Below are 27,160 nucleotides of genomic sequence, written 5' to 3' on the forward strand. Positions count from 1 at the left end.
TACTATAGACCAGGGGTTCTTAAACTGGGGTCCATGGACCCCTTGGGGGTCCGTGAACTAGTTTTAGGGGGTCCATGAAACCCAATTGAAATATTAGTGTATATTTAAGAAGTAATATATTTATCAAAAAAATAAAATAAAAACGGCTTTGTACTTATGCATACGGCTCCATTTTACTTTCACAGTCACATTTTTCGACCGAAATCAGCAGATTTATAAAGTCTATTTGTATTGTGACGTAAATTTATGACGTCATTAGTTAAATTTTTGCCTACCGGGGTCCACGCGAGACGAAAAAAAAATTAGGGGTCCGCGGTAAAAACATTTAAGAACCCCTGCTATAGACTTACACACGTGAGCTAGCTATAACTAACCAAGCAAATGTGTTCAGTCGCACAAGGGCTTTAACAAGTGTTCCGTTTACCTACGCTCGTAAAATACGAGTTAAAGCACTTTATTAGCACTACTTAAGCTCACCTTTGTGTTACAAGTTCGATAACGAACGAGATCCTTTGAGTAGGCGGCGCAATTCTTCCTAAAAAAACACCAAATTATTAGCAATTATAAGTATAAAACACCAGTTTACTAAAGCCATTCTAATGTTTTTCGTTAAAACATTTGAAACATGGTTCTTGTCAATATATTGGAGTTTGTGTTATTCATATGGACCTCAAACGCTACATGTTAAACTTGCAACTGTTGCATGTTTGGCGTTCAGCATTACTTTTACTCTTCCGGTATATAAAGGCAATCTAACTTTAGGAAAAGGTTATAAATTGTGATCTGGCTTTTACTGGGTATAGTTAAAATAAGTGTTAAATAGATATCATTGCTTTAGGTTTCGAGCGCACCGTGGAAAACCTAATAAACTGTACCGGCCGTAAACCAAAAATCCACACCAGTCACTAGCTCAGCAGAACCGATGTTTGTACTGCTTTATTACTTTTTTAAAGGGGCAATAACGTTCAGTGGATTCTACCAGCTGTTACTATGGGCGAAGGACAAGAGAGACCACATTCAAACACCGTCTCCTTATGTGGTTACCGGGCATTAAATGAGCTGAAGTTTTATTTGGAAAATAAAGGTTACCAATGACGATAGGCGTATGCCTTTGAAGGGAAAATGTAGGAATTTAAACCTGTCGGAAATGTTTGCGTTCAGGTAAGCAGCTGTACGCTATTCTTCAGCGATATAAACTATTAACCACACCCAAGTTAATGCTCAATAATATATCGTATAACACGTATGGTCATATATATTTATATATATGTATCACATAGGCGCAGATTAAGGAGCTCGATCGCTAACAGTTACATGATAAACTGGTGTTATATTATAGAGTATAGTAAATCCAAGTTGACCAAATGTTTCCCCTATAGGGAGTAGGGATTATCAGTGGTACAGAAATTTGTCAAAAGCAATCCTGTGCCAAGCAGGGTTTACTTTTATCTTTTAAAATTGGCAGAATCGCTGTGATAGGATTGAATCGCAACTTTGCCAATTCGGTATACCCATTCACTTCTTCCAGGCAAAGCCAAGGACACACGCTATTTTGAAGAGTTTAACAAGAAAATAGCACTCAACTTCGGTCGGGGTCCAAAGGTGCGAGGGTTTTCGGGGACCTAAGCGGGTCACAGGCGTTCGAAAATGAGAATAATAAACGCGTTCAAAATTCCTGAAAGAAGCATTGCGATCAAAAGTCCAGCCAAACATGCCGCGCAAAGCTCAATTGCAGGGTCAGGAGTGTATATTACTACTTGGTACAACAGCAAGCGTCTAGGAGCCAGGTGCCTATGTGCCGATGTTAAGGGGGATCCGGGCTGGTTTGTAGGTGATGAAAGACAGTCATTGCTTTTTTGGCCAGGATCGTTATAAGGCATTTACCGCTGTTGTAATAACTTGACTTAAGTGATTATAAGCCACTTTTTTCAAAAGACTTAACTTAAAGTCTTTCAAGCAAATCACTTTAAAATGAAGTTTAATTTTTTGATAAAAATTGGGTTATTTATAGAAATTTCTGCACATAAACAATTTGCTTTCTGTATGCTGCGTTGACTTATTAGATATGATCGGACGAGCAATTTTGGTACTTTAACGTTTAATTTTGTATGAAAAGGAGCAGATTCGGAATTTACAATTGTATAAGAGCGTGAATGATTATGATCTTTATAGTTAAATCATATATGCATGGAATATATTCTGGCTGCAAAAGGTATCAGGATTGCGGCCAAAATGATTACCAGCATATTTTTTTTTGCTTTTTTAGTATACAAATACCCCGAGAAGCTAAAAAAAAACGTTAAAAATGACTCGGCCTTGGTCCAGCGATATTCTTTCCGGGAACAAATTCAATTTGCAATATTACTCCTTCTTAAAGTTTATCAGGGAACAAAAAGTTCACCTTTGTACATAAAATCACACCGAAAAAAACAAAATTCGGCTGGCAGGGGAACTTTGTACTCGGCCAAAATTACTCATTACAGACGCGCTTATCACGATTGCGGTAAGTCGAAGTTCGAACCGGCCGAAAAAAACACGAGAGTTTAATCGACCAGCTCAAAATGCCTGCCCCAAACAAAAAAGCCTATGCAGCTTTGCGAGCTGCCGTTACTTAATAACCTGTTGAGTTTGAAGTGCCAAACAAACAAATAAACATGCCAAGAGGGTTCATGTGTGCAAAAATCTCGTGTGCGTGACCGAATGCACAACGCATGCTCTTGTGCCTTGTAACTTGTAACTAGAAACCTAAATATACCCGGGACTGGCTTCGACATCACCACGTTTGTTTGGTTAACCGTTTCAACTCTGGCCAAACGGGATGTAAGGCCACCACAAGCCTAATGCTTTACAGGGGACCCATGACAAATCAGTAAACCATTCATTAACGTAGTAAGAATATGAAAGTCCATACGGAAGTATAGGTTTCATTTTAAACGTTTCAAATAAAGCTTAAGATAATGTTTGGAGGTTGTAGTTAGACGTAGAATGGATATCAAAGCCTCTACAGAATTTGGTTTCATTTCGAACGTTCCAAATATATATTTATTCATTTTCAACATGGTAGACTATCACACGCGCTTTTAATATGCATAAAGACGTTGAAAATAAACAAAGAATTTTTCGAAACGTTCAAAATACTTCCTACTTCTGTATGGGCTTTGATATTCTTATTACGTCTTACTATACAACCTCCAACCATTATGCTCCATTCATTAGCGGAATTTAACTTCGCGCATGGGCTGAGCTTTCGGTTGTTTAGGCTGAATGCACTTTATTTGGGATATCACAGCTCCAAACAAGGCTGGTACTGAAACTTAAAAGCCAAACGGCAATTGATGTGAGAATGTAAAAGTTTCCTGACAAACAAAACAGCCCAGTAATTATCCTTAACGACTTTATTATCCGATGCCGTTTAACTGAACTGATTTGTTATAGAAAAAAAGGTATAACTATGGTAAATTTGAAAATCATGTTTTAGACTGTTAAAAAGGAAATAGTACAAAACAACAATTAAAAAAAAATATATTGTTAAATAGGGAACCTGATTTATAGTTTTCTGTTACCTCAAAACCCCATTAACAAAGTATTGTCATTTTGGGCGACTGAACTGTGTTCAATTGCCTGTCGTTTTGATCAATATTCTAAGATTTGAACATAGAAATGTAACTGCGTTGGAATGCCCACTGAATTTTAGAGCAAAATGTAGCGAAATTGTTGTGACAACACAAAACGGCCACAAACGTTCAACTAAACCTACAAAACCTATATGGAGCAGTTCAACATCGACCAATGTAATGCAAATAAAACGACAATGCTTTTGACGTAGTATTGACTACAAACAAACATCGAACTGAACCACAAACCCAACAGAGGCGCGTTTTCCCGCGGAAAAAGCCCCCTTGGGTACTTACCCCTTGCAGAATCGTCGAGCGAAGGATGCCCCGCCCCCGCACGTTCTAGAACATTCGCTCCACGTCGTCCAAGCAGAGAGCGAAGAGCGCGGCACCTGTTCAAAGACACGAATGACGAATTAGTTTCGGCCGTGTGTTGTGGGCCGGCTATAAATCTAGCTTCGTTTTGGGAGGAATATTGCTTTTTACTTGTAGTGTCGACGCTTTGGGCCGCTATCAAACACCTGTATCCCTATTTGTGCCTGGTTTTCATAGCCTTTTCGCTCAATAAAATGTGTTTTGGAATTTCTTATAGGCCAATTAACATATAAACTTGTACGGCACCAGGATCCCATTTTAAGTACATTACCACACCTTCGTCAGTCCAAAGGGCATTTCTTAAACCAGCCGTATCTTTTTCGTGGCCCTTTGAACACTGCCCATGAAAAAAGGGGTTTAAAGGTAAGTCAAACTTTCTATGTGTACCTGTTACAGGTGCAGTTCAACAAAAGGCAAAAACGTAGTTGAATTTTCAAATTGCTCTAAAAATGTTTTGCGAGTTGGAGAAGGCACTAACAGGTTTCAAACTAGCAATCAAGTTATTATGGCATGAAAATTGATTTTTCCGTGTCCCAAATACAGTTAAAAGTAACCTATAAACTAATATCCTGTCTGTAAAATGTATTGCCTAAAATGGTGGGTCACAACGGAAAATAAAACGCGCCGATGGCTGCATTTTGCAGTTGTTGACGCAGGATTCGGCGTCTCCCGTCGAGACTGACTCCCAAAGTGGAGAAACATGTGTGTTTTGGTGATTCATGTCCGGAATGTTGTCTGCTGCTGCCCCCTTGCTGGTAAGCCCGGTACATTTAAAGAACACGGAAATTTGCCCGTCTGCAAGCCGTCAATTTCACGGCGGCCAATTTAGGCACAAGTTAAGCGGGCGACCAACTGCTGAAAACCGCCAAAGCTGGTGTTTACGCAAAGGATAGAATTCGGGCAAAACACCGGGCCTTGTTTGTAATTTTGAACAAAGTGTGCCACGCTAATTATACGGAAAGCATCAAGATACTGCCTTTTGCTATACTGCTTATAAACAAGTGCACATAGCGCTTTGTTATAGAACCTTAAATGACTATAAGCAGTGAAGACTTTAAATTAAAATAGTCAATGTGTAGTATTCAAAGGGCTGTAAGAGGTCATTTTACTTGAAATATTAAATTAGCCTTTCCGAAAAGGCAACTTGGTTAGCCTAAAATTTACATTTTTAAAAACTTACTCCGTGACCAAATTATCACATACGAAACAAAAATGATGTACAACGTAAAAATAAGAACAGTAGCGTTTAGCCGAAGACCACGGAAAACGCTGCAAACTTTCGTACAAGAATTGTTTGCGTCAACGCCTGGCGTATGGACGACAGGGCAGATGCAAAAAAGGCCTCGGCCGCGCCTTTCAAAGCAAAGCATAGACACAAGGGCGTAGGCTTCCCAATGAATGGCGATGCTGAAGGCGTCGAATGACGACATCATCGATTACAGTGATAAATGGAGGCTGCTCAGTGGGAGAGGGAAGGCCTTGTAGCGCTCTACCCTGAAATGCGCCCAGCGCGTCCATCGCTGACGAAACCCAAGCTCCCATTTTCATCTGGACCACTACGCTAACCAGTTACATATTATGTCCAGCGTTGTAACCACCTAGGGCTCAATTACCTTACTTAACTGCACTGAATTCGTCGTTTTAAAATGATTTGACCTTTCACTTAAGGGGGCAAACCAGTAAACAAATGACCTAAGTTGTGTTTTTTTTCATAATTTTTTACCGCCAGCAAGACATTGTTTTTAAATGACTTTTGTGCAAATGACATAGCTCGAAACTGACTTGCTATACCAATGACTTGGACCGACTTGACTTGGGTAAGTTTAAACTTAGACTTATAAGTTGACAATGACTTGACTTGGACTTGTTTTGTTTTGCACATGACATGTCTGGGACTTGACAAAAAAGACTTGTGCAAAACAGTATTGCGATAACTTCTTTTTTCACAATATCATCGCCATAATTTCCGCGTAGGATTGCTTTTCAAAGAAACATATAAACTGAAACATGCTTGATAGAAAACGCTAATGTTCAGTCGTAAAATCATATCGCCAGTGAGTTTTATCAGTGCCTCACAAAGACAGAAACTATTTAAATTGAAGAGTATTTAGCCGTAGAGTCACCTTGGCAATTCCTTTGTCACTTATATGTCAAAATATAATCAGCATTAATGCCTCAAAGACATGATAAAATAAGGCTGCATAACCATTTAACTATAGCAACCGAAACGTGCCTAATGTATGGCGACGGTAGAACCAGTAATCACCAATTCCTGGCATTAACTCTCTTATATCTTTCCTTACAAAGCCGTGTGCTGGCGCGTGTATTTAGTGTCAAAATAGAAGGGTCGGTCTGGCTGCACTTGACGTATTGCACAAGGCACACCTTGAAAGGGACGTGAAAAATGGGAAGACCTTTAACCCACGTGTATTTCCAGTGTGCCTATAGTAGGACCCTACCTATGTGTGCATTTTGTCATGTCATTATATTTGATGATGTTTTGCGGGGCGTTTTCGATATAAAAAATGATCGAAAAAAAATTGAGAAATTGACTCGTTTTTAAAAAGACTGCATTACCAAGGTTTTTTCTTAGTTACGATTAATAAATGCAAGTATGCAAAAAATACAAAGAAACTTCGTGAAACACAAAGAAAAACAAATAAAAAAAAACAGGAAAACAAATAATTAGATGAAAAAATGAAAAATTTAGTTTTTTTAACGAAATGTTACACAGTCAAAGTTGCTTGATTTAGTGTATAGTGGATTAGGAAGGTGTGAAAAGTGGGTGTTGTATACAGAGGCGTGCTATTTTAAGATAAGTGATTTCGGATGTTTAAAATTCCCCGACAGTTCCGCTCCGGCTGATAAATCGTTTTTCGCAAATTTCTAAAGCGGACAAACTTTGACGAATCGCTTCCACACTGTTGTTTCGCGACGCCGTGACAGTTTAAACATTTATCAATTTAAATCGATACACAAGGACACAAGGCAACTTCAGATGCTCGACGAGATTAGCTGCCATTATCCGTCAAAGTGTGTAGAACAAACATATCTTTCATTTGGGCCGTAAGCGATGTTATCGTTAAGCAAACGCGCTCGTTATTCAAGGGCGCAATAAAAAGAAGTTTCTGCTAAAAATACACGGACATTCGCCATGACAAGGACCTAGCGACAAAAAGCTTGTCGTTGACAACGTTTATTAGACTTTTTTCAGCTATTCAGCAGGAAAGAAAACAAGTTGTGAAAGCGTCGTACTTCTTTGGCCATTCACCGAAACTTATCGTAAACTTATAAGAATATCGAAGCCCATAGAGAAGTATCATTTAGAACGTTTCGAATAACTCTTGTTTTATATTTTTGCTAGGTCTTGTCGAAACCAATTTGACAATATGTGACCAAGGGCTCGAAACGTTTTATTTGGGAGATTGAGTTTCTTCGTGTCGCCATTACGAGTAAACGTCCAATGTCTTAAAACATTTATGTAAATGTGGATAGTTACCGCAATGATGGTGAACTTCTAGAATGTCAATAATAAAACCAAAATGTATATGTAATAAATAACAGCGGCGTGAGTTTGAGTGCATTGAAATGTTCCACAAAAAACAACCCTATATCAGCAAAATTTAACCCCCAAAAACATAGCGATACTCACCCCCAAACACCAGGATAATTGCTGTAATTTAAAACAAAAAGGTCACAGTACATAATATTTTATATTTCCTGTAAGCAGCACGTCAATAATATACTGACATACTTAAAATGTAAACAAAAATATAAAACCAAATGCGCAGTTAAGGGTAATGCACACCCGGGCAACGGCAAAAAAGCACACTCACCTTTGCGCGCGAATCAAAGTCGGATGAGTCGGCGGCGTCTAGGATTGCTGAGTCATCTTCGGCAAGGACGGCAATCAGAACCTGCACGGAGAAATATATTGACTTGGGGCAAATATTGGCGGGTAGAGGAAGGCAGACGCCAGTAAGTGACCATTATCAGGGGGAAGCAGTAGGGTGCCTAACTGAAACAAGCAGCTCCAATGTTTAAAGCCTAACATCTTCAGAAGAACAACAAATATCGATCAAACGTTTTTAACACTTTCTTTATAATATATATCGTTTCTTAAAATTAACAGAACATATATTGTTTTTTCTTTTGCCTAATATGTGCTTTTTTTTTTTTTTTCTTTTTTTTTCTTTTTTCGACAATTGGTATTCCTATGCGGTCACCCATCCAAGTACTAGCCAATCCTGAGGTTGCTTAACTTCCGAGATCAGACAAAAGTCAGCATAAAAATAGGCATCATTAGTTTTTTTATTTTCATTAAACAGTTTAAACTGAATCGAAGCAAGAATCTTTATTTTTCATGCATCGTATTTGAGATATTCCTTACAATTACGTGTTTCGGTTTTATCATAGCAACATAATCTAAATCGAGCAATCCTAATTTTGTCGACAAATATCAAAAACCGCAACATTAATATTTATTAGTAGTATTGCACAGTAATAATAAGCCTCTTAAGCGTCGAGCGTGCAGAATACGGCCCTCATATCATCTTAGAAAAAGGCATAATTTGACCGCCAATAATTTCGGTTAGGTCTCGTGTGGCTAAATGAAGCGCTAAGTAAATCTAATAGCGAACTAATGGAGCGGTCCGTCTTTGAGATTGATATTACAGATCGATCTGTTTTAAGAGTTTTACGAGGGCTCTTACGTGAAAAGTGCTGCAGACCCGATCAAAAACACAGATCGCTGGCTCTATAAAACGGGGAAAAAGTGTGGCTGCACATATTCGTTTACGTAATTGCTGCAGAGCAAGTTAAGCCACACACTGCACACAGGCACTGATTTAGTTACGCAATTGGCGGTCGAGATAGATTGAAAGCTAATACCTTCTTGTTAAATTTGTTTTAAGTCGACCTTAATTTATCCCCGACCTTAATTCCCCGGTGCCTGTGTTGGCGAAATATATAATCTTTTAAGATGTCTTAATTGTGTCTGACCTGAGTTGCTAGCAATTGGCTAGAGTACTCTGCTGCTACACATATTCATTTACGTAATTGCTTTGAGCAAGGTTTACGTAATTGCCACAGAGCCAGAGGCCACACAAGCACTGATTTCTAGTTGCGAAATTCGCAATCGAAATAGATCGAAAGCTTTTACCATCTTTTCATAAATGTTTCAACACCACACGCCGCGTCATATCGTTAGAAATCCAACACCGGCTTTCTAGACGTTTGGATGAGGGGAATTAAAACGCCTGCGATGATTTACACGAGAAATCCCCAAACTCATTTTAATCAACCACGCAAACAAATCTAATTGCGCCCGAACTGTCATTCCCGGCTTACGCTTTCACTTAAAGGATCTGCGCGATCCCTATAATGCCGACGGGTGTGTTTCAATTTCGGGGAAGAAATGAGCACGGGGCGATGGAATGAACTTCGTTGCAATATCGGGTCACGGGAAATTTGAAACCTGTAACGGCCCTTTAAGCGGCGCATCACTTACTTGGCCTGTTGGGTGGATCACGCTAAGCTTTGCGCGACTATTTGAGGTTTGTCTACCAGACTTGGACGACTAGATGTACTTAAGCTTTTTAAAATTAAAATTAAATTAGAATTAGAGCATTTCAGTATTTTTCATATTAGATTGTAACTAGAAATAGATCATTTTGAGTTCTAAAACTAGATTAGAATTAGAATTTGCGAAGTCTTCAAAACCAATATTTAAACTAGAATTACATTTATTTATTTACAATTAATTTATTTAAATTATGATTTATTCTTATAAGAATGTGAATGTTAAATTTTTGTTGGCTAATTTTGATATGCTATATCACAACCTATATGCTTTTCAGATTGTAAAAATCACCTACCATTCGACCCAGCCAATTAAAGCGTATTAACTCAAATTCTTTGTTTCGACTGAGAGACTAAAAATTACGTTGGAAAAAGTAGCATTTTTGGTAAAATCTGAATTAAATTTCAACTATAAAATTAGAGCGCACAAGATCTTCACAAACTAGATTAGAATTAGAATCAGTCGCATTTTGCTGTAATTCATCCAATTAGAAAGCTAGAACTATCTAGTTGCCAAGTCGATTGCCATTATAACGCCGGGAAATTGGTTCGAACTGAAGGGGCGTTTGGCGGGTCCCTTTCATGCCGCAACGAGTCCCGGAACACGAAAACAAAATCGCGGGCGTCGGCGATTGGGTTTCTGACTGACGCTGAAATCCCTGGACAAAGTTTGCGTCGGTCGCACAAGATGCCATAAGCTAACACTTTGTCCGCCCTAAAAGCACCTTAAAGGAGAGTGGGCCATTTCGAAAGGTGTCGGATGTGTACAAGGGGGTAATTGGGGCCGCCCCCTGGGATCATTCGGCGGTTTGCGAGCTGCGGGGGGTCCGAAAGTGTCTGGTTTTTTATTCGAAAGTATCGCCCCCATTTGTAAGTGGGGTGAACGGGGTCATGAGAAGATGGGAGTTCAACCGACGTCATATGATACGAATGAAAGGCTAACATTGTATTGTAGCGTGTCGTTTAATTATTGTATTCGCGACACGCGACTTGCGTCTCGTTGTGTTGCATGTAAAGTCACTCGATTAAACTACGCGCTGCTGAGAGGCCGTGCTTTATGTGCTCCTACAAATGATGACCCCGACGTGATTTGAACACGCAACCTTCTGATCACACGACTTTGTTTGTTATTGCGCATCGCTTTAAGGCAGTGTTGCTCAATAAACCTATGGGTCACGGCCCAAAATTAGGTCGCTGTATGGTTTGGTTGGGTCGCCAACTGTAGTAGTTTACATGGTTTGTTTTATTGAGATTTAAATAAAATTAGGAAAAATGTGGGGAAAAAACGAAGACATGACTCTAAATTCGAATTTTTTTATTGTATCTGTCTTATGTTTTGTTAACTTAAAAAAAGTTTAGTTAATGGTATTCGGTCGCCAAAGCTGCGTTGTTATATTGGTATTCAGATCACCGCGAAAAAAGGTTGAGAAACACTGGTTCAAAGGTAAATAGCCGTGGTTCTTATCAGGGCCTTGTTCACGGGGACGCAAGCTCTACGGAAAACTCTGTTTATTTTGTTGAATTATTTTAAGGGTAAAATACTTCGCCACAGGCGTTTAACAAAAGTCGGCCTTCGGGACAATACATTTGCCAGGGCGACATTCAAGCAAAAAGATACAAAATCCTAAGGTTAAGTCAACAAACAAACAAACAAATAGAGACGCAATTAAGAATCCACTCCGGACGGGCAAATTGATTTTTTCCCGGTCGAACGCCGCTAAATGCTCGATGTTACGTGCGTCGCAAGTAGGGTTTTAGGGGGTCGTGGCAGGGGCGAATCTGTGTCGCCCCCGGGGACCTTTCTGACGTCATTGGGGCGCCCGCGTTGCCCAAACAAGGCCACGGAAAGGCAAGTGTGGATTTTCATGGCGGAGCGAGGAATGTGGAATATCCTTCGAGGTATCAACAGACGAGATTGTGCAAAAGGTGTTTTGACAGCGAACTGCGGTTGCTCTTGTAAGTGAAACGGTTTACAGATGAAGCGAAGTTGGAATGCCATGAGATATCATGGCGTAAATTTGTCTGGTAACCGGAAATGCTGGAATTACGGTTTAATATGTTGTAATGAACGGAATTTTCTGGTATCTTTCAACTTAATCGCCTATAATGTTTAGACCACATTTATGGGGATGCTTGGTTGCGTGATTTCTTTTTTAAAGAAATTTTTAGTTCTTTGGAATAGGATGATAAAGTTGCAGATATAAAATCAAAAATTTGAATTGCGTTCACCAGAAATGTTTACATTGGTTTATTTTTAACAAAATTGTCATGTTCAAAAATCATCTGGAAAGTTTGCGTTTGCAACAAATTGGTTTCGTTAGTTTTTTCTAGCAATGTTCAATTTGAATTGTTATAGTAAAATAGTGCTTTACTTAAATAGAAAAACAAACACAATCTACACATTATTAGCTCGATTGAATTAATTTTAGTGTATGACTCAATATTCTAAAAATATTTATGATGTCTTATTCAAGACTTTAGGACTCGTGTAATTGCCTCTATCATTGTAAGGTTACGAAGCTTAGAGGAATTAAACTAAACGTGTCTAATGCTACAAGCTTGTTTAGTGAAATTTCCACCTAACTTAATTGCAAAGCTCGCGTCATTCGTCAACTCATTTCAGCAGATACTCTGACATGAAGGATGGGTTCTATTCAACACAAACTTTTTATTGAGACACAATATGCCTTTTCACGTGAAGAGAGGTTGGTGGGCAAAAAAATAAACACGCAAATCTGAGAAATAAATGCACTTTCACTGCTGTCGACATATATCGCTTAAAACGGTTGCTTTACTATCACGTATTTGGCAGAGTTATTTACATTAACACAACAGTAACAAGAAAACGCCTCGATTTTCGTCTAAACTGCGAAGGAAGTGCGAAAAACATCACCTGAGTTGTTGTGTTTTACGAAACACAAAGTTTCAACGAGACAGCGTTTCGCCATTCACGCCTACCCAATATTGCCGTGACATTTCACGACAGACAGCACCCGTCAGTCAAGCTCAGGCGATGACGTCACAATGGATTTGGGCGACCCCGATGACAATGGCCGCGGGTGCTTAGCGCCGACCCACCCCGCCCCCGTCAAAGGCACCAGACCGTGCAGAGCAGTGGTTTTGTGTAAGGCAGGGGTTCGCGTGGACCACGGTAGGCAAAAAAAAATCAAAAATGACGTCATAAATTTACGTCACATACAGTCAAAATACATTCAGTGCTAAAACGTTTTATTTTTAATTATTCTCCTTTCTTGAAAAAAAAAAAAAAAAAAAAAAAAAGTTGATTTCTTCTTATATATACACTAGAACAATTTGGCCTTCATGGACCCCTTAAAATTAGTTGACGGACCCTAGTTAAAAAATACCTGGTGTAAGACGATATTCCAAATTTGGCATCTATTGACTTCAGAAAATTAATTCAGTCATCTCTGCGGCGCTATGGACACCTGTCGGGCTATTTCTGTTGGCAATGTTTGCGACTATATACGCCCGAAACACGAATCACCAGCTAGCAACATGAAAAGAGGTTGTAGGTATTTTTGTTCGCAGCAGTCCGGCAACATTATAACAGCTTATAGATGGAAAGGGAGTCTCGAATTAAAATCTCTGCATGTTGCGTGTAATTGAAATCACTTCCAGCGAAACAAGATTCCGGGCTTTATATGCCGGACCTGCGAAAAACTATTTAGAGTCAGAAATGTTTTTCTCCGACAAATTGATGGATGTTATGCGATTCCTTTCACTGGAAAAATTTAATAAGCGAATTCATTCACGCTTTGGCTTATAATGAAAATAACGTCCGGCCACCGTCCACGTTTTGCCCTCATAATAAGAGGGCGGAGCAATTACTTTACAACCTCAATTCCGCCGTGGAGTTTCCAGTACGATGCGGCTACAGTGACTTTGTAAGGCCCTAATTTAATTTCAATGCGCTGTGGGGATGTTTTGTGGGTGAAAACCAAACTAGGAATTCCGAACATCGCATAAATCGCGAAAAGGGTTGGGAATATCTAAAGCACTGCTTCTTAAACTTTTTTTAGTTTTGTTTACCCCTAGCATCTATATCCAGATTTAATTTACCTTTGTTTCATTATATGATAAAACTATCTCGTCTATATAAAACAGCACAACATGACTTAGTTTGTTTCGCAAGCTATCATCCATTTCTGACGGTTCACCCCTATTCACCCTTTTCGGTTGGTTCACCCCTGCAAAATTTTATTCACCCTGGGGTGAACCATTCACCTGATTAAGCAACAGTGATCTAAAAGGCTGTGTTGTGTATGATGAATACAGGGTTAGGAGGCTTAGTGGTCGGGAAGCTACCATTGGTGAGGTCAAAAACACTCTTGTAGAAGCTATTGAAGGCCACTGCGTAAAACCACGGGTTATGAAAATTTGTTAGACGACGTCACAAATTACGTCATGACGTCACGTAACAAAACAACTAATTCTAAAACTGCTGGTGTTGAAATTATTCGTTTTTTTATAAATTGTCGAGACTTCAGTTAAAAGGATACGTGGGTTATCTATGCAGATAGAAGATATTGGAATATGACTTGAAAAAAATTCGAGCTTTGCACAGATCAACTTGACTAAATGTAGCCTATAGTTTGGGGTGGGCATGGTTTGGTGGCCTCTGACCGTTTCATACACTTTGGACTACACCTGAGATTGTTTAGGTGCTTACAGAAACGTTTAAATCGACTTGTTTGCCATATTGCTTGAACTTGCTCCTCTTTCTTACATAATAAATCTTATTTCATTAGTGAACTAACATTTACAAGTGACACCGGAATTAAGAGGTAAAAATCCCAACGCCGCGCCTAAGCCACTAACTTGTAAATTGCCTGTAAGGAATGTGGCTCAGCATTGTGCAAAAGGCTTGGGCCGAAATCAAGACATTTTTACTGTAAACAAGACAAGGGTTAAACTTAATCCTTAAAAGACCAGTAACTGATCCTGTCAATGTGCTCAAAGTACTTTGATCTTTCTTATTGATAAACTATTTGGGAAATTGAATTCTTTTCGGGGGTCGAGGTTGCGGAAACCGCATTGCGTCAATAACCGCAAACTTGACCCGGCGAACTTTGCGGTTGGCCTTTCGCAAAAGTAGTTACCTTGGCGCGCGTGCCAGCGGCTTTGCGGTCAATTTTGCCGAACCTGTCCGACTCTACGACGTGCAAAAGCTTCCCGTATATATTGTGTATAAACCAGGCAAACAAAGCCAAGATGCGGAACAGGGCGGCGGCAAATACAGGCGCCGCGCAAATGCCAACGGCTTGCTGAGGATTCGAGCCGATAGACGCCCGTTGTTTTGCGCTAAGTAACCAGTGTTTAAGGCCCAATACCATACTTGACAATCACACAAGTAGATATGTGTTGTGCTTGAAGAAACAACAGTATAGTTTTACTTTTTTTATTATGCCGACCTCCATATCCATTTTTACAGCCTTTTGTGTTATGTTGAGTTCTTCAGCTACTAGAAATGATCAAAATGTATTGTACGATAGAGATAAAAACGTATTTTCTGCGCAATAAATTGTAATACATTTTTTTTTATGGGGGGGGGGGAGATTTTTTCAATCTGTAGGTAAACATTTATCTTTTGACGTATTTAAAGTGCTTTTCTGTGTATGAGCATCTGAGTTTCAATACAAGTTCTTTTCATTAGTTTTCTGCTGGGTTAACAGAGGAATTTCTTCGAATCAAGGTCGACCGGTACTAAAATGTTTGTTGTGCGCTTTACTCAGGCCAACCGAAATCTCTCCCACTTCTAACAATGTACCTAATTATGTGTATTGCCTTGGCTGTTGAAATGGTGGGAGGAAAATTGTACGTTGAGGAGCCAATAGTCGCTCGAGTGAAGGCTGGTGGCGTACAACGATAACGTTTTCGCGTCATCAATCATAAAAGTTAGGAAAATTAAAAACTGCATTTGATTCGTATGGGCTAGCGAAATTAGGCTTGGCGTATTAGCGCAAAATAGGGAGAAAATTGCCGAATCGTGCAATAGACTTAGAATAACTAACCCGTTTTATCTGCACCCATAAGTTTGGGGCTGCTATACCATTCCGGTGTGTAAACTTTCAATAAATATTATTTATCTTAAGGCCAGGCGAAAACTGGACCTATGTATATCTGCTCTCCGTGGACAATGTGGGTCAATGGACCTCAGCATCAAATTTAGAATTTTTAATAGTTTGACTAGCGCATTGGTTATTCTTTAGACGAAAGACTTTACTTGAGGTTTCAGTAAGAAGAATATATTCCGCCAAGAAATGGAACTCTTGCATTTAGTTAAATGATTTTCTTCTTAAATTTAAATAAGAAACATATTTCGCACAAAGCTTATTAATGACTAACTTTGACTAAGACAGGAAAGTCTAAAGAACAGCTGCTTCCATTTGAAGTCATTGTCGTCATTTACATTTAAGGGCGAGGATATATCTTCATATTTCACACATTCAGTTTGTCATTGGTTAATTAAATGAATCACATTTTACCCGTCAGTACTCTGCTTTGTTTTTATGACGCACTCCAAAAAGCCGGAGGGGCGCCGACGCCTTCAAGGGCAAATTCCCAGCCCAAGGCGACGGGTTTAAGTGCTGATGTAAGCTGGATGCCAGTCGAAGCATCAGCAGCAAATGCAATTGTCTGTAGGCTTCATCCAACGGGCGGGATAATCTCGCACCGCGTTTTGCTCAAATCCCATGGGCTATATTTCGACGGCGGCCCAGCAGATATGAATACACGGGTGGTCCCTTCATACATAGCTGGCATTGTACGGACACATGATTCCACTTAGCGTAGCGAACTTGCCGTTCACTGCTATGACCTCGCGCGAAATGCATCGTGTCAGGCTTCAGCGCCGTCCATTGCAATTACGAGTCGACTTTGAAGTAGCCGGTGTATTAGCGCGCCTTTTAAGTTTGCGCGAAAGCGCGTTCCCATGGCCATTAAAATAGCGCCGCTGTGCGACGTTTTTTTGGTTGAGTGGAATGTGCCAATCAAGCGTTGATAGTCGGTTAAGTCTTGTTTGTTGCATGAAAATCGCCGCGATAAGGTGATGAAAAAAAGGTCACTTTTTACGTACTTGATTATTTATCTGTCATTTTTCCGAAACGTTTTTGACCAAGTGGAGTGACTAGCCGGGAAACTTCGGCATAGTACAAGTCACGCGACTTTAAAGTTTATTTTCCCATAAGACAATGTAAAGTTATTTTTCGAAATAATTTGGTTCACAGAAATTGTTTTCTGGACAAACTTGAGTCCAAGTCAAGTCATTTTCCAAAAAGTCTTATAGTCTAAAACAAGTCATTTACCCGAATCGTCCACTTTAAGCGAAGTATTTTTTCAGAAGACTTTAAATTAAATTAAAATGATTTGACTGAAAAGCGTAGGTTAAGCCATTGGCTAAAAAAACATTAATTTTAACGAACTTTAGTAGAAAAGAATTACTTCCACGCCTAGTCGAAGTCAGCCAAGTAAATCTGCCGTAAAAAGATATTTCCAAGCCTAAGGATTTGCTCAAAATGTTGTAGGTTCCAAGAAAAGTCATTTGCTTAAAAGAGTTTTGTCTAAAATAAATAGAAACACGAATAGACGTTATAAAACTTAGGCTGGGGGTCAATTAGGCCTAATTGATTAATGAAATCGTTAAAAACCGATAGGCCGAGTGAGGTTTAGCATTTTGCCGATTGGCAAAGGTTCTGTTACTTGTGAACTTCAAAGGTGCACCCCTGTGGGTCACGTACGCCAGCGTTCTGAGCGACCGCGAAAAATCTGTTACAAGATAAGGTGGCCGCATAGAGCAAGGCTCGGCAAACCGCAAACCGCAAAGCCCTGGATTGCATTACAACGACGCACACTCGCTACTCTCCCTATACACTCGCTATAGGTGTGCTGTCAACTGTTAACAAATTGGTTAAGTACTGTAGCAACTGTAGCAAAGCTTCGAATAGGGACGTAGGGTACTTCGTGTCTTATCTAAAGTACATAACAATAGCAAAGCTTTAAATTGGGACGTATGATATACTTCTTATTTAACTCAAAGTAAATAACTATAGCAAATTTTCAGATAGGGAAATGCGATTTACTTATACCGCTACCAGTCACTTTTTGGTAAAAGTAGGCCATCGCCGGATGACGCGATACCAAATTACGTCTTAATGTCGCAAAATAAGCAAAATAGACAACAAAATTACACAATCTTTGTGAAGCATATAACACAATTACTATTTTTGTCGTTAATTAAGGCTTAGACATCCTTGTATTGCTAATTTTTGGTGATAAAATTGCTTAATAAATGTATGGAAAACGCATGAGGTATAGTAGTTTTTAGCGGAGAGCTCTAAGAAACCCAATTCTAAAAGCCGGCTTCGTTTTCAACCCTATCCGACTCTCGATTCATTCGTGCGATTGCGACTTTGCCGCATTTTTTCGCCAGAAAGGAGTGCTACAGAGCTCACGACTTCAGGCAATTTGCTTCACGCTAAGCATAGCGCAAAATTCGGCCGAAAAAAACACCGCGTTTGCCACGCGGCCTTTTTTGTTTGCCTGTCATTAAAAATGGGCGCCGAAATGCGGGAGTATTGTCTGAATTGCGATGGGGAGAAAATACATGCTCTTTTAATATGAAGCAAGTTATTGTCACGACTTGTCAGCAGCAGGCTTAACCCATTTCCTGTTGACGATACTTGGCGACACCCTTCAAATATCGTTATAGTTTGGGGCGAGAAAGAAAAATAAGTGTGACGAATTTCTGGGCCCGATATGTTTGAAATGTTAAGTAAATGCAAATTTGGTTGAGTGCGAATGACGCTGAAGGAAAATCAACAACAGAGCTCGGCTTAATCAGGAAAATAGCCTTTACTATTTTATTGTAATTTAATTTGTAAATATTGTGTTTCCTAGTTAGAGTTGTAACCTACATTCCGGTATTTCGTAAAGAAGTGGGATTTTTCCAGAATTTGTGTAAAAACCCATAATGCATGAAAAGCACAACGTGTAGAAGGACGTTTTGTCAGTATGTCAAGACTCTATCTAGAACCAACCGTTACCATCAACACCTTTGATGTTTTTTTTAATGAATCGTTACGTTAAACTTAAGTACTAGTGGAATGAGGATGTGAGAATGAACGAGGTCATAAAAGTTCCATGCAATCAATTGCGGTACAACTTTTATAAGTTAGGATTAAGGTTATGTTATTTGTAAAGAGAACGCAAAGTTTGTAAACGTTAAGCATTTTACTATTGATAACATATTTTTATTAGGTTTAAAACTTGGGAATCTAAAATGGTAGTTCACAAGTTTATTTTTTTTAAATCGAATTATTGGAATTGTCGGAATTCTCTTTATTTTTAGTAACCATAAATCCTGATAACGACTCCACATAGGCGTGATATCACTACCGAGTACTTAAACGAGTATTTCTGTCACACTCCATACCTCGTCCAAGTACAGAAAACCCCGCCATTAATACGCACTCCAAAATCGAAATCATCATCACACACACGGAATAAGTAGCCATAGCAGCACTATCCGAGAATGCGGCGTCAATATTTTGCTCGGGCGGTCCATTGTGGTGGAACAATGCCGAGTGCTCAATGGGCGCTTTCTCCCCGGGTACCAAATCGCCACATTCGTCTATTTACACTTTCGCTCGGCTACGCTTGAGTGCGCAACTGGGGTCAGGGGTGAAACGGGTGCGCCGCACACCCCTTGGAATGCCGGAGTCAGACAAAGTACACAAAGTGCCAGTTTGCAAAAGCACTCGTCGCGCAAGATCTTAGTTTCAGGTGATTTTTTACATCCTTGATGGTTTAGTTTAGTCTATCTATACCTCTTGGAGAGGCATTATTCGAGTTTTTTTAGGCAGACGTTTTTTTGCGTTTGCCGCTCCTTTACAAGGACCGCAATTTGTCAGTCACTTTAAAACAAAAAACAAATTGCGTTAGGTAACTCCGTGGCTCTAGTCATATTTTTTACACCAAACACACTTTTACTGTTAACTTTTAAAGCTTTTATCGTCATTGAGGAAAACGAGATGACTGATTTTTAAGTGGCCAAGAGAATCGTAAAAAGCATAACATCTTTGTTTTTAAACACTTGTAAACAATTAAGGGGTTTCGAACAGTGGTCCATTGACACAGAAGATTTCATAGGGTCGAAATTCTGCCGTTGGGCCTAGCTCCTAATTGTGAGCTAAGACTGCCTCGCTAAGCAGTGATCAAATTGGTTTTGTTAAAATAAACCATATTCGCAGCAAACTTTTACGCCATTGCATGTAAACGAAGCAGGTTTAGAAAAAGTTCTTCTATTTGCATTTCAGATGTTGACTAGAGTAAAACCCGTTCACTCGCATGACCCACAGAGTTATAACGGTTGTACACGAAAAACAGTGGATATCCGAGGCTTTTAGAGAACCTAATAAACCGATCCACTATGCATTTTTGCGTTAAATATCTTCAATATTTGCCTGAAATATCACAGCCTATAATGTCGAGGTCGTGGTCCCCAGGCCATGACACACAACTCCGTTTTTCCGCTATCTATGTTTCGCGGTTGGCGTATTGCAAGCCGCAAAAGATCTAGAGTCTTGCGCTTCGCTGCAATCCTTTTGCTAGGACCGCATTCCCCCTTCATAGCTATGTTTACATTCCGCCCAGGATCCATTGGTTACTTTATGTCGGAGACAGCCGACATTTGGGCTTTGTCGGCGCCCTTGCTTTTACAAGGTATTTTTACACGCCTCGTGAAATTTTGGATGATTGATTGATTGACGCGCCTAGCAGATTTACAGCTGGTTTTGTAACCCATCTGCAAGACCATGGGTTTAAGCTTGTTGGTATTAAAAAAGGATGTTTTGATCTAATTTGATTTATATATCGGGGGTAGCCAACACGTCGATCGCCACATTTCACCTGGTCGATCGCGTTTAATGTCTGTTACGTCATTAAAGTAGCTGTCGCACACAAGCTGAACATTAAAATGACGAATTGTTGTCTGGACAAGCCTAATTAACAAACTGGCTTGGAATGCAATTCACGCTTAAAATGTTAAATAAGTGACTTTTTTTACCGAACCAGTCGATCGAGAGTTTCTAAAAAATATTTCCAGTCGATCGCAACCAAACATAAGTCGGCTACACCTGAATTAGAGCGTATAAACATAGTGGTACACAAGATGACTTAAGCGTTACGTTTACAACAACTTGATAAGTTAAAAATTGGATTTTATAAACAAAAACTGGAAACCAGTAAACACAGTCTTGCGAAAAGATTCGTTTTTGGCAATGTGATATTATTTATCACTTTCGACATCTTATTGTGCGTAAACCACTACTGATTCTAATATTTCTCGGAAATGGTCAAACAGTAGCTCAGCATAATTGAACGGCGAATATACTGTGAACGAATCTACGCTAAAGAAAAAATATCTTTAAATTTTGCATGCAAACTTACCGTTAACAAAATAATCACTTGCATCGTCCTAATCCTTTGCTGTATCAAAGGCGGCGTCATACTTTCGTCGTCTTGTCAATAATCCGAATAACTTTCATGCAAATCAAGTTGATTCGCTCTCAAAACAGATTCTAGTTTTTTCTAACGCCAAAACAGATCTGTCAATCAAAAAACAACGTCTGCAACTTGCCGACAAGTGTCCGACATCGGGAAGGCAAATTGCATTCTGCGGGCTTTGTGGCACCGGAATCCGGCAAAGCGAATTTCAACAGACAATATGCGCCAACCGCTATAGTCCAACGCTTTGTTTGTCATTGCGGAAAAGACTAACTGAAGGGTTGCTATTGCATGGTTATTTTTACGCTATGATCTTGTTAATTTTAAAATTGACTTAACCCTGTGCAATTTTTTTAATTCCTTAAAACTCAAACAGACGGGCGCAAAGCACAGCTTTCCACGTTCAGCTCCCATCAGTTCGTTTACCACGCCTGTATGTTTTATTATAGTTATCGCGAGCCCTACAAATAAACGACATCTCGCCTGATTTAACCTGGGGCGTCCGCGCCGGGAAGTTGAAGCTTGGTCCGTGCTTCTTTCCAGCTGTGCCGAAGCCGCAAGTGCACGTAGACCCTAAAAAGCGCAATTAAAAACAAAACGCGCACGTTTAGCGCGAGGACGTTGAGGTCCCGCACCTGGCAAAGGGAACCGCATTGACCTCAAGACTAAAGGGGGAATATGTAAACAAAATCTGACACTGCATGTTTTTGCGACACGAGGCTTGGGTTTCTAGCACCGTTGTAATCAACTAACCGTTTCAATTATCAAACTGCTGTAATTACCAACCATTGTAATCAACTAACTGTTGTAATCAACTAACTGATGTAATCAACTAACCATTGTAATCAACTAACCATTGTAATCAACTAACTGTTATAATCCACTAACCGTTGTAATCAAATAAACGATGTCATCAACTAACAAAGTTTGCGAGATTAATTATCTACAATTAAAGTGGGGTAGTAATTAAACTGAACCCGTGATCGACTGACAGCCAATGCAAAATCACTAAACACCAACTAAATCTCCTGCAAAATCAGCACACCTTCAATATAAAACAGTTATTGCTCGCGATTAAAAAAGGTGACATGAAACTTCATTTTACTGACACCAATCGACAGGTCGTTTTCACAAATCATGGGCAAAGTCTTTAAATCAAGGTAAGCTTTATTGGCTACAGTTTGCACGTATTGGTGGTTGACCTGACTCGCTGCAATCGACTAGGAGCATTCCCAAAGTTGCTTGACCCGAAATAGCATTCCTGCCAATGTCAGCAATAACAACACCCGAAACTTGATTGCCCTAAATTTGCAAAGGGGAAGTAGCTACACTGAACCTGCAATTCAGTTGACTAGCCGTTTCATCCGTATGCGCGCAAGTCGGCAAAAACTTTAAATATCCAAGGATTTAAAAGTGTTGTAGACTGCAATTGGCTGACAGAAACTCGTAATGTTGCTTGATATGAAGTAAAATCACTTGGCGAAGTTAGCAAAACAATAGAGAGTTCCATTTGCAAGCCCTATTGGCTGAAATTAAACTACACACGCTAAAACGCTTCACCTGATTTCAAACACACTGCAAAAACAGCAGTAGCAGCATGGCTTCTCGCGGCCCCAAGCTCCGTCTATTCTTGCGCGAGGGCACGCGTGCCTTATCACCTTAAAGCGCTGGCGGCAGCGATAGACTTCGAACCCTACCGAAGGCCCTTCTGCCTTCGCTCAGCACGCAAGGCATGGGTCTTATATCGCCCTGGCGCAGAACGGCAAGCGGTAGAAAAAAGGGGGCGCCGCTCTACGCCTGTCGCGCGCACAACGTACACAACTACAGCTCGATTTGCGCTCAGGCGCGTCGGGCAACACTTTGTCACATTGTCGCTTTGTGGATTTTCGACTCGTTGTGATAAGGTTATGGCGCACGCGGTGTGGTGCGAAGTTGCCGTGTTATCGAGTGTTTGGCAATGTTGTAAACAAGTCATTTTTCAATGATTCAAGTCCCAGTCAAGTCATTAACAAGTCAAGTCCCAGTCACGTCGTAATTAAAGCAAGTCAAGTCCATGTCATAAAGATAAAACGTTTAAAGAAAAGTTAAAACTAATAACCCGAATTTATGTAAAAATTGCTTTGTGAAAACACTTCGTTTTAACCTAAAGTCATTTGTTCAAAGACTAAGGTCAAATTAAGTTACGTTGCTCAAAATTCCTAAATCAAGTAAAGTCGGTTCAAAAAGTGACTTAAATGCACTGAAGCGCACTCAATTACTTGAGTTATTGCAACATTGGTGTGTAGTGTCGGTTGGTACATTTTGTTGATATTGTTAAATGGCTGAAAACCCCCTTTTATCGTAGTGGAATCATAATATTGCGGGTAGGACATCTCCCGGTGTTTAAGAAAACTTGAAAAGTGAAAATAAGCTATTTTTTGGTTTTAAAGTGAAACCTAGGAAAGTTGCAGCTGTAAAACAAAATCCAAAGAAGCTTTTCGAAAGCATTTTATACAAAACATCCACAGTCTTAAGAATTTAAATAAAGCACTATTTTTTCGAAGAAACGGGTTTCGAAAAAGATTTAGAAGTACTTTACGTCTTCCCCTAACTCCAGTTCGGCGATCAAGTTCCAAAACCGTTTTCGTCGTGACTGGATTTCGAAAGTACAGCTGCGGAACCACAGCGGTCTACTGATTGACAGAATAGCTCGGAACCGCGAACTATCCGTCAACGAGCTTCTGACGTCACTGGCAAATAGTCGCACATCAAAGACAATGCACTTTAAACGTTTGCAAAACTGACCCGGCCCATAACGCCCAGGCGCTGTACAAACCGCAATAATTGAACTGCTAACTTCTCTATTTGCCTATATGGGACCTATATAACATCCGCATTCGGTTAGTAGCGACAAAACGCTGCTTAGATTAGCTCGAGCACAATTGCACTTAAAATTTGAAGGTTGTAATAATCCACCTTGGGGTGAAAATTTGTGAAAACGATGTTAAATTCTACTATCATGTAAAGGTGGAAATAAAACTCCTAAGCGTGGAATTTCCACCAACACCAATAGTTTGAGATTTATAGCGTGGAAATGTCCACCCTGTGATTGCGAAAGCGTGGTGAAAGGCACGGGTGCTCACAGCCCGTCGCCGCAAGCCGAGAAACGAAAACTATAATCAAAACACGCCCTCGAACGCAAACGCATTTCAGCCCTTCGCAAACATGGTTGGCTGCCGGCTACCAAACACACCCCCCCCCCCCACCTTTACACCGGTCTGAAACGAAAGGCTGGTATCTTTATTGTTTTGTGTAGGCGACCAATGTGTTTGAGATTGTATGCGCAACGATATCTCGCCATCTGCGCAACGTCTCATCTGTCACACCCCCGCCACACCCCATGCTGTTATGTAAGGTTAAGGAGTCGTGAAAATAATACAAGGGTGAAATCAAACCCACGCTTGGGTAGAAAACTGTAAAAAATATGCCAATCGAAAATTGTGGTGTTCGAAGACTAGAATTTGCATATTGTGTTACAACAATCACACGGAGTTGTTTGTCAACTTAACTGTGCACTTTTCATGTCAATTTACTTCCTGTATTTGACATGGGAAGTCCTATGTCAACAAAAACATTCTATTTATAATTTTCTCATAAAATGAAAACTAAACTGTTGTACTCGAGGAGTGTTTCGTTTTAAAGTATTAAGAACCTATTTTTTCTAGAAGGTAAAAAAGGAGTTGGCCCAAGAATACGAAGCACCCTGATACAGCACACCGAAAAGCCATCGCAGACTCGCCGAATCTGTTGATCTATGATGCAAGCAGAGCAAGCCAGAAAAACAACTGGCCTGCAGTGAGTTTCGAACTCACGATCTCCGGTCAAGCCGGGACCGTCGCTCTACCAACTGAACTATGCAGGCTCAGAGAGGAGCGAGTCGAGAAACAACCATGCGCCAATGCTTGCACATTTTGTTAGTACAAGCAACTTCACACTGGGGGATCATCAGTCCGTATCAATCAATGAAAGACACACACAAACATATGTGTTTAATAACATCTGTGATCTAGCCCCTCGGAAGTTGCTTTATGACCAACGATTACGGCTTCCGTATCAATAGTACACCGAAAAGCCATCGCAGACTCGCCGAATCTGTCCTAATACAGCACGTGCATCTTAAACTAAATAGTTTACGAAAATAAGTGTGTTCAAATAAACAACTACAGAAACGGCTTTCTCGCATGTCTAGTTTGGGATTTTCCAAACAAGCCGACATAAGCAATATTTAATTGCTCACAAGCAACTCCTCGAACCTATAAAAATACAAGAACTTGAGCATACAGGTTTAAACCGGCCAAATCTCATCACTATAGTGTCGCAACACTTTTCAAAACGGATTCCTTACCGAAAAACGTCCGGACAGTAAAAATCAGAATACCACATTGCGCTGGGAATTAGAATCTCGCAGCATTTCGAGTTGAATGGGACAGTCTTTAAACGTATACCTGTCGATTTCCATTAGGTGATATATATCTTTTATCTATAGTAAGTCTATTTCTTCTGGTGTGTTACTTATTATCGCGTAAAAATAATACTAAAAAAAACGTCTGGAACAATAAACATGGATCTGTTGGTGATCTTCAGTAGAAAAAATGTGGCCCAAGGAATGAATCTTTTATCATTTATTTGGGCCACTTTTTCTTTACTGAAAACGTCTGGACATATCGTACAAAAGCGCGCAAACACAAACGACCTTTTACCGGCCTCACGCGTGTTAGCGGACTTGGCTTTCGCGGGCTGAATCAGAAGGCAAATGTTTGCTCGGCCAAAACAAGCCGCGCTCTCACATCCAAGTCGCGAGGGGCCAAGGGTCGTGTCTTATCCGTCACAACAATTTTCGGAGCTACTCAGCGCATCTCGCCCCAAACCAGGGAATGTTTATGGGGAGGTTTTAAACAATAAAACACAAAGTTTGAAAAGCGGGGTAAAACCAGGATCAGACAATTTTAAAAGAATATATTTCGCCTATACTGGCATCGTGTAAGTAAAGTAAAATACATAGTAAAGTAATAATACATTCATAAATAAGAAGGGTTAAGTTTTTTAACTTTTTTTTAAGACTAGCAGGGGTTGGGAGGGTTTGTTAAGGGTTTGCTGACCAGGTTTAGTCTTTCGAAGGGTATTGGTTTGTTAATTGCACGCTTTAGGTTATGGTGTAGGACATCTTTTTATATATTGCTCACATAGCTGTAGTAGATTCAAAGCTCGTGAAATGTTGAGTAATTGACCGAATTTCGGTCAGCGCTGAGCAAGTACATTTAGTTTTATCTGCGAAACGACTGGTAATAAGGACACCTTGATAAGTCGTTACTCACTTTGAAAATGTTTTAGTACATCGCTTTGCATCTTCGATTTTCTCAATTTGTTTCTTTTTATTGTTTATATGTTAATAGGGGTCTAAGTGGTTTAAGTTTTCTTTAGTTTGGGGATCATGGATTCGGGGTGATGTTGGGTTGGGGTATAGCGGGCCATGGGTCAAATTCCAACTAACAAAAACGTATATCTGTTGTATAGTCAGAGGGGTGTTTTCAGACCCAACAATCAGTTTGGGTGCAAAATAACTGATTTTCTTTCGCTTTGATTACTATATTTATGGAATTTCCGGGAAAAAAATTGGGGGTAACATATGTGCAGTGCTTTTGGTTAACGATTTCTGGAACGACACGCCACCAGTATACGCTCTCCTCTGAACAGGTTTCAACTGTTCAATGAACAAGCTTCATCCATGCTGGCCGAGGTCATATTATCAACATGTAATCAAAAGGCAAACATTCAAAAACCTGTTGTTGACTATGACAAACTGAATGTGTAAAATATGAAGATGTCTTCTCTCCCTTACACGTAAATGTTGACTATGGCTTCATATGGGAGCAAATATTCTTTAGACTTTCCTTCCGTAGTCAAAGTCAGTCATTAATAAGTTCTAGTCATTTAAAAAAGAAATCATGATATTTTTTTCTTTTACTGACTTTGACTGAGATAGGAAAGTCTAATGAATATTTGTTGTTTTTGACTAAGAGTATTATGAG

General features: G+C 39.8%; 1 protein-coding gene across 1 annotated transcript in view; it reads right to left on the reverse strand.

The window, feature by feature from the left end:
• The window catches only part of LOC146170280 (ADAMTS-like protein 3), a 44,933-nt gene extending 23,750 nt beyond the window's left edge, over window positions 1-21,183 (reverse strand). Inside the window, exons 1-4 of the mRNA XM_083388076.1 lie at window positions 21,036-21,183; window positions 7,826-7,906; window positions 3,912-4,006; window positions 478-535 (exon numbers count right to left, since the gene is read on the reverse strand). Coding sequence (XP_083244202.1) covers window positions 478-535; window positions 3,912-4,006; window positions 7,826-7,906; window positions 21,036-21,095 — 294 coding nt within the window. The 5' untranslated portion in view covers window positions 21,096-21,183. The remainder of the gene's footprint in view (window positions 1-477; window positions 536-3,911; window positions 4,007-7,825; window positions 7,907-21,035) is intronic.
• Between the last annotated feature and the right edge of the window lie 5,977 nt (window positions 21,184-27,160).

The sequence above is a fragment of the Ascidiella aspersa genome, chromosome 1, assembly GCF_963924565.1.
Source record: "Ascidiella aspersa chromosome 1, kaAscAspe10.2, whole genome shotgun sequence".
Classification (NCBI taxonomy): Eukaryota; Metazoa; Chordata; class Ascidiacea; order Phlebobranchia; family Ascidiidae; genus Ascidiella; species Ascidiella aspersa.